The sequence below is a fragment of the Vulpes vulpes genome, chromosome 1 (genome assembly GCF_048418805.1).
Source record: "Vulpes vulpes isolate BD-2025 chromosome 1, VulVul3, whole genome shotgun sequence".
Lineage (NCBI taxonomy): Eukaryota > Metazoa > Chordata > Mammalia > Carnivora > Canidae > Vulpes > Vulpes vulpes.
In genome coordinates this window covers 192252508-192268928 of record NC_132780.1, presented here as the reverse complement: position 1 = coordinate 192268928, position 16421 = coordinate 192252508, and the positions used below count along the sequence as shown (strand labels likewise).

At 36.2% G+C, this 16421-nt stretch overlaps 1 protein-coding gene and 1 non-coding gene across 7 annotated transcripts in view; both read left to right on the top strand.

Moving 5' to 3' along the window:
* Positions 1-16421, top strand: part of ATG5 (autophagy related 5) — a 124903-nt gene that overhangs the window by 38858 nt on the left and 69624 nt on the right. For all 6 annotated transcript variants that reach the window (XM_072738155.1, XM_072738171.1, XM_072738169.1 and 3 more), the window contains one exon: positions 8661-8823. In XM_072738155.1, coding sequence (XP_072594256.1) covers positions 8661-8823 — 163 coding nt within the window. The remainder of the gene's footprint in view (positions 1-8660; positions 8824-16421) is intronic.
* LOC112925220 (U6 spliceosomal RNA) lies at positions 288-391 on the top strand. Its single transcript, XR_003236045.1, has one exon. It is a non-coding gene; the product is annotated as a U6 spliceosomal RNA (small nuclear RNA).

Here is a 16421-nt window from a genome sequence, read left to right as displayed (position 1 = left end):
TTCAACACCTTTAGTCATCAGTGAAGTGTATATTAAAATCACAATGAGTGCTTGGGGCTCCTGGGTGGCTCAGTCGGTTAAGTGTCTGACTCATGGTTTTGGCTCAGGTCATGATCTCAGGGCCATGAGATCAAGCCCCATGTTGGCCTCCATGTTCAGCAAAGTCTACTTAAGATTCCCTCCCCCGTGTCCCTCCTCCTGCTCTCTTCCCCTCTTTCTTTCTCTCTCTCTCTCTTTCAAATAAATAAAATCTAAAAACAACAACAAAAACAAAAAACCCACAATGAGTGCTTGCATTGCAGCATATAAACTAAAATTGAAATGATGCAGAGAAGATTAACATGGTCCTTGTGCAAGGATGACACAAATTTATGAAGTGTTCCATATTATTTTATTTTTTTGCATTCCATTTTTTTTTAAATGACTTAAATTAAAAATACTGACAGTGTACCAAGCTGAGGACTTGGAGTAACCAGAACTCTCATACTTTATTGGTGGTTGTATAAAATTATGTTGTTACCTTGAAAAACAATTCGGCAGTTTCTAAATAATGTTAAATATAGACTTACTCTGTGACACAGCATTTCTGTTTCAAGGTATATATGCAAGAAAAATGGGGCGCCTCAGTCAGAGGTGACTCAGTCAGGGGTCTGCCTTCAGCTCAGGTCATGATCCCAGGATCCTGGGATTGAGTCCCACATCAGGCTCTCCTCAGCAGGAAGCCTGCTTCTCCCTCTCCCTCTGCCTGCCATTTTCCTTGCTTATGCTCTCTCTCTGTCAAATAAATAAAATCTTTAAAAGTGAAAGCATGCTCACAAAAGACTTGTACACTAATAGTTACAATCTTTTATTTTTTTATTTTTTAAAGGTTTTATTATTCATGAGAGAGACAGACAGACAGAGAGAGAGGCAGAGACACAGGCAGAGAGAGAAGCAGCCCCCATATAGGGAGCCTGACGCGGGACTCGATCACGGGTCTCCAGGATCACACCCTGGGCTGAAGGCGGTGCTTAAACTGCTGAGCCATCTGGGCTGCCCTAATAGTTAGAATCTTAATGTCTGTTAACAGGTTTTTGGGTGAACAGAGTAGTTTATCAATCCAATTCAGCAGCAAAAGGGGAACTAACTATATACATGCAGTAACATAGATGAATTTCCAAAGCATTATGCTAATAAGTAAAAGATTTTAGATGATACAGTACTACATAATATGATTCTATTTATATCTGATTATATTATAGGCAAAACTAATCTTGTGATACAAATCAGATCAGCTGGGTCAAAATGAGGGAACTGATTGCAAAGGGCACCAAAGAACTTTCTGGTGTGATGGTAATATTTTATATCTTGTTTGGGCAGATACTAACTAATGCAGTGTTAATTTATTTAACTGTACACTTAAAATTTCTGCATTTTACTCTGTGCATCATGTCTCAATAAAGTTGACTTAATTTACAAAGCTTTTTGACAAAGTACAGGTGAGAACAGTCCCTGCCTTGTGGAGCTTAAGAGTAGTATGGCATGACAATACAAATGATATTATAGAGTCAAGTATATGAACTCTGTGAACTTAACATACACTTGGGAAGTTAGAAATTTCCTAGAGGAAGTGATGTTGAAACTGAACCTGAAGATGGAGGAGGATATTTTTGGGTAGTGAGTAGTTGTGTTAAGTGGTCAGGGGATAGGCAAGAAGAAAGAGCGTTTTAGGCAAAGGAGGTATTTTATGCAGAGGCAGAAGAATGAGAGAGTATGCCTAAAAGAATGTTTGAGCAGGTGACAGATTGTCAAGATCTTTGGAGCAGAGAATGTGTGTGTGGGAGAAGGGAAAGAAAATGGAGTATCTTAAATGAGAGCAGGAGATTATGATGAAGAGGTTAGCAGAGATGTAAGTCATTCAGAACCTTAAAGGCTTTGGAAGAAGTTTGATTTTATTCTAAAAGAGCAGAGCAGCTGAGTGAGAAGATCTGATTTGTATTTTAGGAAGATCACTGTGACTCCAAATGTGAAAAATGAATTAAAGGGGTTAAGATTTGGGACATGGGACCCAGCTGCAAGGGTTTTCAGAAATGTCAGACAGTTGTTAGTTTGTACTAGGAAAGCAGCTCTGGAATGTTGAAAGTGAATGGATTCAGATCTATTTAGGATGTGAACTCAGTAGAACTTGCTTGAATGTAGGAGATGGGGAGGAGGAATCAAGGGGGGAAACTTATTTCTTTACTTGTGGATTTGTTGAAGTCACATATGCCTAACGACATATCTACTAGATTAATGAGTGTATGGGCGCTAGTCATGAGAAGGATCTTAGCTGGAGACAGATATTGAGACTTAATCATCCATAAATGATGTAGAAGTAAGCAAGCTTATGAAGGTGAATATATGGAATGAAAAAAAGCAACAAGGTACTAGACTGGAAACTTGAAAAATATCAACATTTGGGATGCTTGGGTGGCTCAGTCAGTTAAGCATCTGACTCTTGGCTTTGGCTCAGGTTGTGGGATCGAGCCCTGCATCAGGCTTCACTCTTGCATGGAGTCTGCTGGAGATTCTTTCCCTCTCCCTCTGCTCCTCCTTTTCCCCACTCCCACCCTCATCATATAAAATAGATAAATAAAATCTTAAAAAAAAAAAAACCCACAACAAGCGACATTTAAGGAATAGTGCCAGAATAGATTTGAAAATGAGAATGAGGGAAGATGAGGGAAAAATAAGTGTGGTATATAACAGACTTAAGGATGACTGCTTCAAGGAGGATATTCAAAGGTGTTAGATGTTTGATGAGGACTTAAAACAAGGACTGAAAGGTGTCATTGTTGACTTTCAAAAGAGGAATTTGCAAGAGTGGTGAGGGTAGCCCACTGATGGTGGGATAATAAGAGCTGACTACTAGTTTGGTCACCTTAAAAGTTGGCTCTGAAGGGGAAGAGGACTGTAGCCAGAAGGAAGTTGAGGTTGAAGGAAGTTTTTTTGTTTTTGCTTTGGGTGCTTATTTTATTTTTGGGAACAACTAATGGGAAACAGTGATTAGAGAGAAAATGGTTACAGATAATTATAGGAAGAAATGAGAATAATTAATTCAACTCGGTTTCAAAGATTCGCAAAATGGGACCTAGCAAACAGCATAGGAGATATTCTTTAGATTGTATCAGGAGGGAAGCAGATGGTTGGTTGAAGATAAGTTTGTAGATTGGATCCTGGTAAAATGAGAAGATTTAAGAAAATTGGGGCACTTGACTGGTTCTTGGAGTTGTGCAACTCTTGATCCAGAGTTGTGCATTTGAGCTCCATTTTGGGAGTGTAGAGTGTACATTTTAAGTGTAGAGATTACTTAAAATCTTTCTAGGGCGGCCCCAGTGGCCCAGCGGTTTAGCACCGCCTTCGGCCTGGGGTGTGATCCTGGAGAGCTGGGATCGAGTCCCCACATCGGGCTCCCTGCATGGAGCCTGCTTCTCCCTCTGCCTGTGTCTCTGCCTCTTGCTCTCTCTGTGATGAATAAATAAATAAAATCTTTAAAAAAAAATCTTTTAAAAAAAGATTTAAGAAAATCCTGAAAGTTTAACAAATTTTAGTGCTGACTTCAGCATTGATTCCTTTAGCTTTCAGAGCATATTCTCTCATCCTGAAAATTCTATTTTAGAAGATATATTTGAAAAAAATCTCTTCTATTTCCATCCCCCCCCCCCCCACACACACACACACATACCAAAGTGATCCTGGAAAGAAATGTCAAGATTTATCAAAGTAAGCCTTTAAACTATGGCCTTGTATTTTCCTCATAGAGTCATCAGAATGCTGACTCTACTATTAGAGGTGACTCAACAATCAAAATAATATTGCTATGTATATTAGTTTGCTTATTTTGCCATAACAAAATACTACAGACTGGATGCCTTCAACAAGAGAAATTTATTTTCACACAGTTCATGAGGCTAGAAAATCCAAGATCAAGGTCTAGCAGCGTTTAATTTCTGGTGAGGATTGTTTTCCTGGTGTGCAGATGGTTACCTTTTCTCTGTGTCCTTGTATGTCCTTTCCTCCTTGTGTTTGGAGAGAGCGAATGAGTGAGCTCTCTGCTGTCTTTTCTTACTGGATACTAATCCTGTTAGATCAGGGCCCCACCCATATGAACACACTTAACCTTAATTGATTCCTTAAGGGTCCATCTCCAAATACAGCCACCCCGAGGATTAGGGCTTCAACATGAGAATATTAGGGGGACATAAACATGGAGTCCATAACACTATATTAGCAACTCCTACATTTTTAATGGGTGTTAGATTCTTTATGGATCATATGGAAAATTTTTGTTTGCTTTGCTCTCTTGTCTTAATAGAACTTGCAGTATTTTTTATTTGAGGTATAATTGACATCCATAGTATTATATTACTTTTAAGTGTTTAACATGCTGATTTGATATTTGTATATATTGCAGAAAGATTATTAGTTAAATCCATCACCATTTTTTTCTTGGCATGAGAATTTTTAAGTTTTACTCTCAGCAATTTTAAAATATGCAATATGATATCACTAACTGTAGTCATCAAGCTGTACGTTACATCCCCATGACATTTCATAACTGGAAGTTTATACCTTTTGATCCCCTTCATCCTTTTTCTTTCTTTTTTTTTTTTTTTTTTTTAAGATTTTATTTATTTGTTCATGAGAGATACAGAGAGAGAGGCAGAGAGAGAAGCAGGCTCCATGCAGGGAACCTGATGCGGGACTCAATCCCTGGTCTCCAGGATCATGCCCTGGGCCGAAGGCAGACAGACGCTCAACCGCTGAGCCATCCAGGCTGCCCCCCTTCGTCCTTTTTGCTTAACATTCCACCCCCTGCCTCTGGCCAATTATCAGTTTATTCTCTATATTTGTGAGCTCCCCTTCCCCTTTTATATTCTACATATAAGTGGGATCATTAAGGCATGAGTCTTTCCTTTTCTGACTTATTTCACTTAGATAATGCCTCAGGGTCCATCCATGTTGTCACAAATGTTGAGATCTTGTTCTTTTTAATGGTTGGATTATATTCCATTGTACATATACTACATCTTTATCCATTCATCCATCAGTGAACAGTTAGGTTGTTTCCATGTCCTGGCTAATGTAAATAATGCAGCAGTGAGCATGGGAGTGCATATATCTTTCAGAGATAGCGATTTTGTTTCTCTGGATAAATACTTAGAATTGCTGGATTATGTGTAGTTTATTTTTAAGTTTTTGAGAAACTTCCATACTGTTTCCATAGTGGCTGTACCAGTTTATAGTAGTCCTATCAATACAAAAAGGTTCCTTTTTTGGACATACCCATCAACATTTGTTATTTCTTATCTTTTTGATAATAGCCATTCTAATAGGTGTGAAGTGGTATCTCACGGTTTTGATCTGCATTTCTCTGAGAATTAGTGATGTTGAGCATCATGTGCCTGTCGTATGTAGGTCTTTGGAAAAATGTTCAAATCTTATGCCTGTTTTTTAATATGGTTTGTTTTTTGTTGGTGGGTTGTATGGATTGATTGTATATTTTGGATATTACCCCACTACTAGATACATGATTTGCAAGTATTTTCTCCTCTTTTTGAAAGAAACCATCATTTTGTTGATGGTTTTCTTTGCTGTGCACAAGCTTTTTAGTTTGTTGTAGTCCTTGCTTTTGTTTTGTTTTGTTTTTTTGTTTTTGCTTTTGTGGCCTTTGCTTTTGGTGTTGAGCTTACAATATTATCTATAAATTAAAGGGCTTTTGTTTCCCACTTGTAATAGTTTGAGTTTAATGTTGTTTATCTCTAATATGTGTGTATACAGTTCAGACTGTACTAATGTTTTAGTTAAACGACACTGGTAATAATATTTAAATAGTACTTTCCAGATTATTTATATAAAAGTGAAATTAGATTAGTTTATCAGGCATTCTGACTTATTCATGAAAGCAAATAAATACAGTATCAAACTCACCTTTATTTGTAAGAATTTGTTGAACTGAAAAGATATACACCTATACACAATTGCTAATGTATGTAAGAAGTTACTAGAAATGTAATGCATCAAGAGTCTGTCTGGAATTTTATTGTGAAGCTTTTAAAAACAATTTCCTACCCCCACCCCAACCTAATCATGGAAGAAGGAACATGTCATGAGTAGGAGCTGAGGGGGCTTTGACTGAGACATCTGTCACTTTATTCATTGCCATGATTAATTCAGTTGCTGTGACTGCCTACGTAGATATTTCCTCTGTTACTGCTCTCATAGTTCCTTTGAGTTCATTTCATTAAATAGTTTACTTTCCTCCTAGATAGAGATGTAGAATGTTCTATTGCAACATATGTATACAAATACCTGCACTCTCCTCAAAGACCCCTCATTTGCAATAAAGGCTAGTTGTTTGTAATTGTCAGCTATCAATTATGGGCGTCCTCATTGGTTAAGTTTAGAAACCTGCAAAACAGTGGTCATCTGGGAAAAGCAGCACTTTAGTACTTTCTCTGATTATAGGAGTCATTGAGGGGATTAGCAGCCTATGCTGAAACAGCACTAGACAATGGTAGAATTTTTTTCCCCCTTGATTTTTCAAACCACTGTTTTGAGAGGTTCTGACTCCTTTTTTTTCATAATCGATTGTATACAGTTTTAAGAAACTCTGATAGTACTTAAGTTTAAATAGGTCGTAAAATCAAACTACATGAAAATAATATTTTCTTTGAAATATGAACTTTCATATTTTCTGCCAGTCATAAATAACCAAAATGAGCAATTAAATGAGCAGCATAGAGAACTGTACAATATCCAAAAAAGCCATTCTAAATTTAGAGATCAAGTATAAAAAAGTTAAAGTTTTCTTAAATAGGAATAATTGTTATAATGTTAATCCATTTGAATATAATAGAATTGATATAATGAACATTTTATTATTCATCCTGGTCAGGAAATCAGGACAAATCCCTTTAATCTAGCCTAAGCAAAGCAAATACAGCTGATTGTAAAGTTGATTAAGTAAGGTAGGGACCCTCTCTCTGCCATCCATGTCCTCTCCCATCTTTTAGTTTTGCCTCTCTCTCTCTCATTCTCTCCTTTTGCCTTTTCATTTTTACAGACTTTTATATTTTCTCATATTCTTTGCCCTTGTGTGCCTATGCCTGAAAACATCTACCTTCATTCTTACGGATCTCTAGTTCAAGGGCCCAATGAATCTAGAATCCCTTTGTACCTCTAGAGACCATTTGTCTCAGCTGTTCGCCTCCCCTCTAGGCAGCTGTGACCAGTGGGTAGTTAAATAGTAGCTTACCTCTTTACTCAGCAGATCTATGAGATCAGACTCTCTTAAGATAGAAGGAGGTATGACTGATTATTTGCATCTAAAAAATATACTTTAGGAAATAGCAATAGGTAGTCAAGTGCCTTTGCTTTTGGTAGGAGGGCATGCACTTAAGTTTCCTAGTCATTTTGGAGCTTGTCATTACTTGGATAATGTAATGTCTGTTAATAGTATCCAAGTAGGCTGTAACTAAATGTTTTTTTTTCTGCCATTATTATTTGTCTCAGTTTTTACCAAAGGACTTATGGAACCGTGACTTTTTGGTAAACTAATGTTTGAATGTAATTACTGTAAGTATTTGGGTCTTACGGAGGAAGTGGTGTTGTGTAGTAGTTACAAACCAGGACTCTTGAGTCAGACTAATCCTAGCTTGACCACATATGACTCTCTCCGCTCCCTGAGCTTTGTAATTAATTTTTTTATCTGTGAAATAGCAATAACAATTATTTTTACTGTAAGTGTTGTTATGAAGATTAAATTACATAGTCCGTATAAACAGCATTAGTGCAATGTCTCACACAGTAAGTGTACAGTTAGTGTTGGCTCTTATTATCTTTTTTTTTTCAGTGAAAAGAGAATTAGTCACCTCATTTACATAACTGCTTATTTGTCCAGTGATCAATTCCTCAACTGCCTAAAAGATTCAGTGTAGGTATAGGATGTAGGTTTAGCTTTGACCTTAAAAGGTACATTTTAACAGCTTTTTTACAGCCTAATTGACCTACAGCAAACTATATACATATTAAAAATGTACACTTTGATAAGTTTTTATAATTTATGTATTCATTTACCTGTTGACACTTAGGATGTTTCCTGACTTTTGGCTGTTACAAATAATGCTACTGTGAATATTCACACACAAGTCTTTGTGTGGATGTTTTTGTTTCTCTTAGGTAATTACCTAGTTGTAGAATTACTGGATCTCACGGTAGGTATATATTTACCTTTTGAAAAAACTACCAAACTGTTTTCCAAAGTGGTTGTACTGTTTTACGTCCTTAATGGCAGTGTATGTGAATTCTATTCCACATTCTTGTCAGCGCTAGACATGGCCAAGTCAAAAAAACTATTTTTGAAGTTACTATTCTTTTCTTCTTTTATGGTTTTTTTCCTCTTGTATTTTAAATACATAGTACATAAGGATTATTTAGAAAAAGTACAAAATATTCCAGGTAGCTAAAGATTTTTAACTTCTTATAATTTAAGAAATATGGACTTGAACTGAATTCTCTTTACTGGGAAGTTAACAGATCATTTGCTAAAAATATTGGATAATTGGGGGAGATACAGTTCTTTGCGAATAATTTCCTAATATGTATACCTGTTTTATATGTGTATTTTTTTCCTTTGGTAGAGTTTTCCAGAAAAGGACCTTCTGCACTGCCCATCTAAGGATGCAATTGAAGCTCATTTTATGTCTTGTGTGAAAGAAGCTGATGCATTAAAGCATAAAAGTCAAGTAATCAATGAAATGCAGAAAAAAGATCATAAGCAGCTCTGGATGGGATTACAGAATGGTAAATACAGCAGTTTAATTTCTGACTACCACTTTATAAAGTATGAAATATCTATAATCATGTGAGTAATTGGTATACCTTAGCATTGGTGGTACAAGTTTAAATTCTGGCCTCTACACACAAAATTTTACAAAGAAGCTACTTTTAGTCATCTCTTACATTGTACTCTTCCAACATTCTTCTCTTCATGGATTTCCCACCATTAGATTGATTGTTTTGCCCATAACATCAGAGGATATAACTTCATGTGTTTAGCTTCTGGAGAAAGTACCCTTATTGCTAGTCATCGTCTTTCTGGAGTTAAAACTGAATACCCTGTGTGCATACCAAAGTACCTCCCTTTAAATGGGGTACAGACTCTAACCCCTGCTTTCTCAGAACAGTAAGACTTGCTTTGTACTTGGATTCCTTCTTTCCTGGCTGGAATTTAGAAGATACACTCAAGGGAAAAGCTGAGAGAATTCTGCAGCTCACCTCTGTATTCTCTTTTAGATCAAAGCTCCTTAATCTTGCTTGCATTGATAGTCTTCCAGTGCCTTCAAAACAGTTTCTTACATACAGGTAGCCATTGTTTTGCATGGGTCCAGTATGCATGAATTTCAGTTAATATGCTTTAGTTAAATAATATCAGGTCCTTAACAATATGGTTCAGATTTCACTTACCACTGCATAGTAACTGAAGTTACATAAAGTATGAACTTTTTTGCTAGCTCTCTAGTCCATGAGTCATTTAACAACAGATATGCATCATGATCAAAGACCAGTCACATCACTTCTTTCATTGTCACTATATCATCATTATTCATCTGTTAGTTTACCCACAGACAGCAAAACATGTAGTTGTGTTGCCTCCTTGTCTCTTGTGATAAGCCCATATAGTATTTTGTAAAAGTGCATATTGAAAGAGGGAATTGGACAAGAAAGATGAAAGTATAGCAAAGAAACAAAGTGATAATGGTGGTAGCGGAATTTCATTAGAATAATGGAATTATAGAAGAAACAGCTGACTGTGGGAAGATTGACACTACCACCTTTGAGAGACTAGATACACAGCCACAGGAACTTAGGGGAAGTGAACTTTTCCATATAAATGAGGAAAGTGGTTGTAATGAAAAGGGTGAATTTATCCCAGAGAAAGTGCTGCTGACAAAGTACTAGCATTTAAAGAATCTCTCCGAAATATTACATGACATCGAAAGTGCAAATGATAACATGTTTAGAAGTTGATCTAGACCTAGAAAGGAATAGGACAGTTCAGCAAGACTTAGGAGAGATGTTTGCTTATAAGTTACATGTCAAGAAAGCAAGCACTATTCAAACTGTGCTTAAGGTTTTTACAAAGCAATAAATAAAGCACTTGAATTCTCAACATTTCTAATGTTTTTAAATTGTGGTATATTAAATATATTAGTTTCATTTACTTTATTCATTTTCTTATACATTTATAACTTAACAAGGAGAGTTTTTAATGTTTGGACAGTTTTTAAAGATTACATCATTGATGATTAAGATCACTTTGCATGGTTTCATGGTCACTTTTCCAGTCCTACACTACTGTGTAAAGCTAGGACTGCCTGTTTTATCCATCTTTGATGGTTGTTTTTAGATAGGGAACTAGTCCAACATAAACTGAACTTTTGTGGCAATAACTAGAATAAAATAGAAGACCTGCCTTCTCCCCCTGCCCACCCCTCTAGAAGAAACCCATAATTTTAAAAAATGTGATCCATTTTTTATCTTTTGGACTATATTATTACCATGTCAGAGAGGAGTTTTTGGTTATTTAGTATTTACTAAAGTTTCATTATGTAAAACGAGGCATCATCTGAGACTTCAGTAGTGCAAAAGGTTCATGTTTTATGACATTTTGTACTCTAATTTTTCTCATTTAAGTCTCTTAGATTTGAGTTACATGGAGTTGCTCCTTAGTTTTATATTTGTATGTCTAGTATCTGTCAATTAGATTTTTTTTTTTGTCAATTAGATTATAAACTCTGCAAAGGCAGGTCTTTTTCCTCTTTTATCTTACTGAGTATACAGATTCCTACTAAATAATTAAGACTTCACAACCTTTTAAGAAGGTATACTTTTCTTTTGGCTGGAACCGCTGTCTTTCAGTAATTCGCCAAAATGACCAACACAAAGGAAAAGAGGAGAGGTACCTGCTATATGTTCTCTAGGCTTTTTAGAAAACAAGGGGTTGTTCCTTTGGCCACATACATGTGAATCCATAAGAAAGAAAGGTGATATTGTGGACATCAAGGGAATGGGCACTGTTCAAAAAGGAATGCCCCACAAATGTCACCATGGCAAAACTGAAGGGTCTATAGTGTTACTCAGCATGCTGTTGGCATTGTTGTAAACAAACAAGTTAAGGGCAAGATTCTTGCCAAGAGAATTAATGTCTGCATTGAGCATATTAAAAACTCAAAGAGCTGAGATAGCTTCCTGAAGCGTGTGAAGGAAAATGATCAGAAAAAGAAGGAAGCCAAAGAGAAAGGTACTTGGGTCCAACTGAAGTGACAGCCTGCCCCACCCAGAGAAGCACACTTTGTGAGAACCAATGGAAAGGAGCCTGAACTGCTGGAACCCATTCCCTATGAATTCATGGCATGATAAATATAAAGAAAATAAAAGACCTCAGGATTGTTTAAAAAATAAATAAATAAAAAGGTGTACTTTTTCCTTTTTCTTACTGGCTAACTGAAGATGAACTGAAATTTTAGGTGACTTGTGAATAAGAAGATAACCTAAATCAAAGAAAGCCAAGTCTTCTCAAGAGAGCAAGGATCCAAGAATAATTTGGCTTCAGAATTGTAAATAATTTTAATGGGCATTTAAGTAGGTATTCTTGAAATCTATTGTGAATGTGGTGAGTCTGCTGTTGAGAGCTCTGGGATTCAGCAGAGGATTCTAAAAATTATTAAAATATTTCACATGGGGGCACTGGAGGCTTTAGTGTGGTGGGTGGTGGTTAAGAGTTGTTAGGGACACCTGGGTGGCACAGTCAATTAAGTCATGATCTCAGGGTCATGAGGTGGAGCCCCACATCAGCTCCACATTCAGTGTAGAGTCCGCTTGAGATTCTCTCTTTCTCTCCCTCACCCCTCTTGTTCATGCTTTTTCTCTCTCAAGTAAATAAATAAATCTTTTTTTAAAAAGTTATTTAGTTTCAGCTCTCTTAGCAGCTCAGTAGGGCAACTCAGTCAATCCCTTTGAGCTTCAGTTTCTTTATATGTAAGACAGAATATCTTCTTTGTTCTTTTATGGGTGTCCTAGAGGCTTTAATGAAGCATTAATACAGTTTATGTGAAAGTGTGTGAAAGAAAGTAAAGCTGTCTTGATAAAAAGAATTGTTGAGAAGTCACTTTGAGACTCTAGGACAGGGGTTGGCAAACTATGGTCATGGGCCAGCCACTTGTTTTTGTAAATAAATAAAGATTTATTAGAACCCTTCCACACCCATTTAATTGTGTATTGTCTGTGACTGCTTTCATGCTACAGCAGCTGAGTTAAATAGTTGTGACAAAGACCATGTGGCCGACAGCCTAAAATATTTACTCTCTCTGACCCTTTTAGAAAACATTTCGCAGCTGACAGAAGGTTGACCAGACCAACAGCTCATATTTACTATTGACCTAAAGCATGACTTAAAATGTCACATTCAGAACTTGGTATAACTAATGTAGCAGACTTGGTCTTATATCTGCCTTCATTGCAATTTTTGGCATAAAATTCCTTTTTTCCTATTTTTGCCATAGCTTCCATTCTTTAAATATATGAATGTTTTAAGTTAACGTTGCTAAGTTAAATTTTATTAAATTACTTTTCAAATTGGATTTCATTAAATCTGACTTAAAATGGTATGTGATTAAAATTAGTTTATTCCATTTTCATTTTTAGCTATAAAATTATTTTTGTAGCTATTATGTTTGGTCTTGTTTGTATTGGTAATGATTGAGCTTACACTCAGAATCCTCTGTGTAGTATCCTGTGGGTACTAGAGACCTTGGCAGTTTTTTAATTCTACTTTTAAAAAACGAAAATATTCATTTAGGAAATTTTTAGCTAGGTGGTTTGTAGAGAATATATTTTGGGATAAAAGGCTGAATGTTACCTACATTAAAGTAAGTTGGTGAAAGGTGGGTGTAGTAGTTCCTTCTGCCTAAAATGCCCTTTCCTTTTTTGTGTCTAACTCCTGCTTATGTTTAAATGCTCAACTCTATTGTCACCTGGTATGTGAAGCCTTCTTTCTTTTATCTTTTTTAGCTGACCAATCATTCTCGAACATCTATCATGAGCCTGACACTCTGCTAGGAGTTAGTGACTATCCAGCAGTGATGAAACAGATGTGCACCCTGTCTTCATGGAGCTTATGGCCACATGGAGGCAGAATTATCCACATTTTCATGTTGGCCACGGCTCCTTGTCCTTTCATACACATTTTTACTCTCTCATTTTATCACACTCTGGGTAGTTATGATTTATGTAATTCTGCTAGAATATAAATTTCTCCCGGTTAGAGTGTATTATACATTTTTTAATCTCTAGCACCTAGTCCAGTCTTAGGCATAGGGCAGATAAAATAAATACTGACTGAAGGGCTATTTTACTCCTTTTTAATACTATGAGGAAATAATATTAACAGCCTTCTATAAATAGTTTAATATTACTGTAAAATAGAGGAAATGTTTTGTTTGAATTTATTTAAGGAAATGGGTTTTTATGTTTAAGAACTTTTCATCCAAAAGAATGCCCTCTTAATATGTGAAGACAAAGATATTTCACATTTTGGTTTGTATGATTGTAAATTGGGTCAAGTTGGGGCATAGCAGATGATAAATTTATTTCATTCAGAACTGCACCTGTAGATCATAACAAGTAAACAACGATTTAAACAGTTTTTGAATACTTTCAAATGCTAATTTTAATTTTTCAGATCTGTGTGAAAGAGAAATAAGAAAAACTTTTGAAACCAAGAAAACTCATTTAAGACATACTGTGCCTTTCAGTGTTTTTTATGGGTTTTCATTTTAGATATAAAAGTATTTAACCTCCCTGTGAAACCAAGCTAATGACCACAAAAAAGAAAAGAAAGTAACATTTTTATTATTTATGAGACTGTTGTCACTACATGTGGAGGCTATTTTCTATTAAATGTCAAGCTGTTTTCTTATAACCTAGAGATTTGAAGAAATCTCTAAATATTTTTAACATATGACTTAGTTTTCAGCCTTGGTTTTTTTTGAGTATACTAAAAAAGAAAAGATAGTATTGAATTTATTTAATAGTCCTTCAAATAAATCTAAGTTTTGATTGCCAAATTTATTGAAAATTTACATCGGTTATTTGGTGGTATACCATTTTAACCTAAAACTGATATTTAAGAGGAAAGTGATTAGTGAAGGATGATTTTTTAACAAGTCATAACATTTTGAAAATGCTTTTGTTTGCTAGGTGATGTAAAAGATAATTGCAATGGTTTTAGCTTTTTGGAGGCTTGGTGATAGAGACAGTCAGGTTGTAATTGCTTTGTTTTTATCATTGTATATAGTAGATTAAGTATTGGACTGATGATCTGTTGGTCTGAGAAGGACCTATATTTATCTTTTGTCAGTTGTGTGGTCTGGCTGATCCCTTTCCTCTCTAAGCTGGAGTTCTTATAAATGTGAATGTGGTAAGTCTTCACGAGACTTCACACTCAAGGACTATAAAGTGGTAATCTTATATACCTGAATTCTGATAATTAGATGTTTTCAACTGATTCCGAAGGACTTATTGGAAGAAGAATTCCTGTTGATAATCTCTCTCTCCTCCAACTCTCTTTCTTCCTTCTCTTCTGTCCCTCCTCCTTCTCTCCCCCTCTCTTTCCCTTTCCTATTTCCCTGTTCCCTTCTTCCCTCTCCCTTTCTCTCTCTCTCTCTCTTTCTCTGTCCCTTTGTGGCAGGACTTAAGTGAAAGATAACTTGCCAGAAATAAAGTGAGGTGTCATAGAAAAAGTACTAAAACAAAGAGAGGAGAGATTTTAAGACTCAGCTCTGTGTCTTGAAGCTTCAATTTCTGTGATTTTGTTGCAGTATCAGGTACTGTTCTAGGTGTAGGTAATATGGAAGGAGGTTCCTAAGTAGAACCTTGAACTTTTTCTTGAACCTTTTGTCTGAATGAAAGGTCGCTATTTGGTAAGCTTTGTGTTTGTCTTTAGCAAAATTCAGATTTTTAACAGTCATGAGAACCCTGAGCGTACATTGTACAAATAAGAGCAGAGAAAAAGAGTACAATAAGCCTCCACATACATGTCACCCAGCCTCAGCAATTATCAATATGTGGCCAATCTTGCTTCATCTATTACTTCTTACCCCTCCTCCACTCTGATTTTATAGGAATTTTTATTCTTTTATCTAGTGCCACCAGTATTGCTTATAGATTTAAATCCTTCATAGATTTTATACTCTGATATTTAATCAAATCTTGGAAATACATTCATTATAGGAGACTCATACCCAGATTCTGGTAGTTTGGTTAACCCAATTTCAAGAATCTGTCGTGTGCCTGGCACTGTGCTAGGCACAGAGGCCACTGGAGTGCATGTGACAGGCATGGTCCTTCCTTCAGAGTTTACAGTCTATTAGGGGATCCAGACATTAAAAGCCTCTGAATAATTATTATGTTTATAGCTTGAGTTGTAGAGGAAGGAGGAAGAGATAGAGAGCAGGATGGTTGTGATGTGAGTGTTCCAGGCATGGGGAATTATCTGGATTAGGCAGAGAAGCAGAAAAGAGCTTCTGAGAGTTCAGAGGATACTGTTCTGACTAGAGCATGGTGATCAAGATTAAGAGTAGAAAGTAGTTAACAGTCTAAGTTAGGCAGAGACCTGGTCATGCAAATTAGAATGAGACCCTCTGTATTCATGGCCTGATGAGTGTTTTAATGATATTGAACTTAATCCTCAGGGCAAATGAGGTGGGATACATGGGGACCACCGAAAGATTTTAAGCAAGAATATAACAGAAGCAGATTTTCTTTTTAGAGGCATCTCTTTGGATGCAGTATAGTTAATGAATTCAAAGAAAACAAACATGGAATTAAAAGATCAACTAGGAATCCATTCCAGTGGTTAGGTGAGAGATGGCTATTGCTTGTAAGTGGTGGCTTTGAGGATAGAAACAAGTAGGTGAATTTGAGAAATATTTGAGATATAGAATTTTTTTTTAAGATTTTAAAAATTTATTCATGAGAAACACTGAGAGAGAGGCAGAGACATAGGCAGAGGAAGAAGCAGGCTCCATGCAGGGAACCCGATGTGGGACTCATCCTAGGACCCTGGGGTCATGCCCTGAGTCAAAGGCAAAAGCTCAAGCTCAACCGCTGAGCCATCCTGAGCCATCCAGGCATCTCATTGAGATACAGAATTCTTAAGACTTACTATTTGGTTGAACGTGACAGATAATAGAATGAGAACTGTCAAAATGGATTCCCAGATGTTGTAGAAACTATTGAGTGTGCCTAACGACTCTTATGCAGCTTAATATTATTCAGAAGTAGATCTTTGCTGTATTGTTACATTTAAGGTAAATCACTTTTTGATGCCCAGTCCCTTA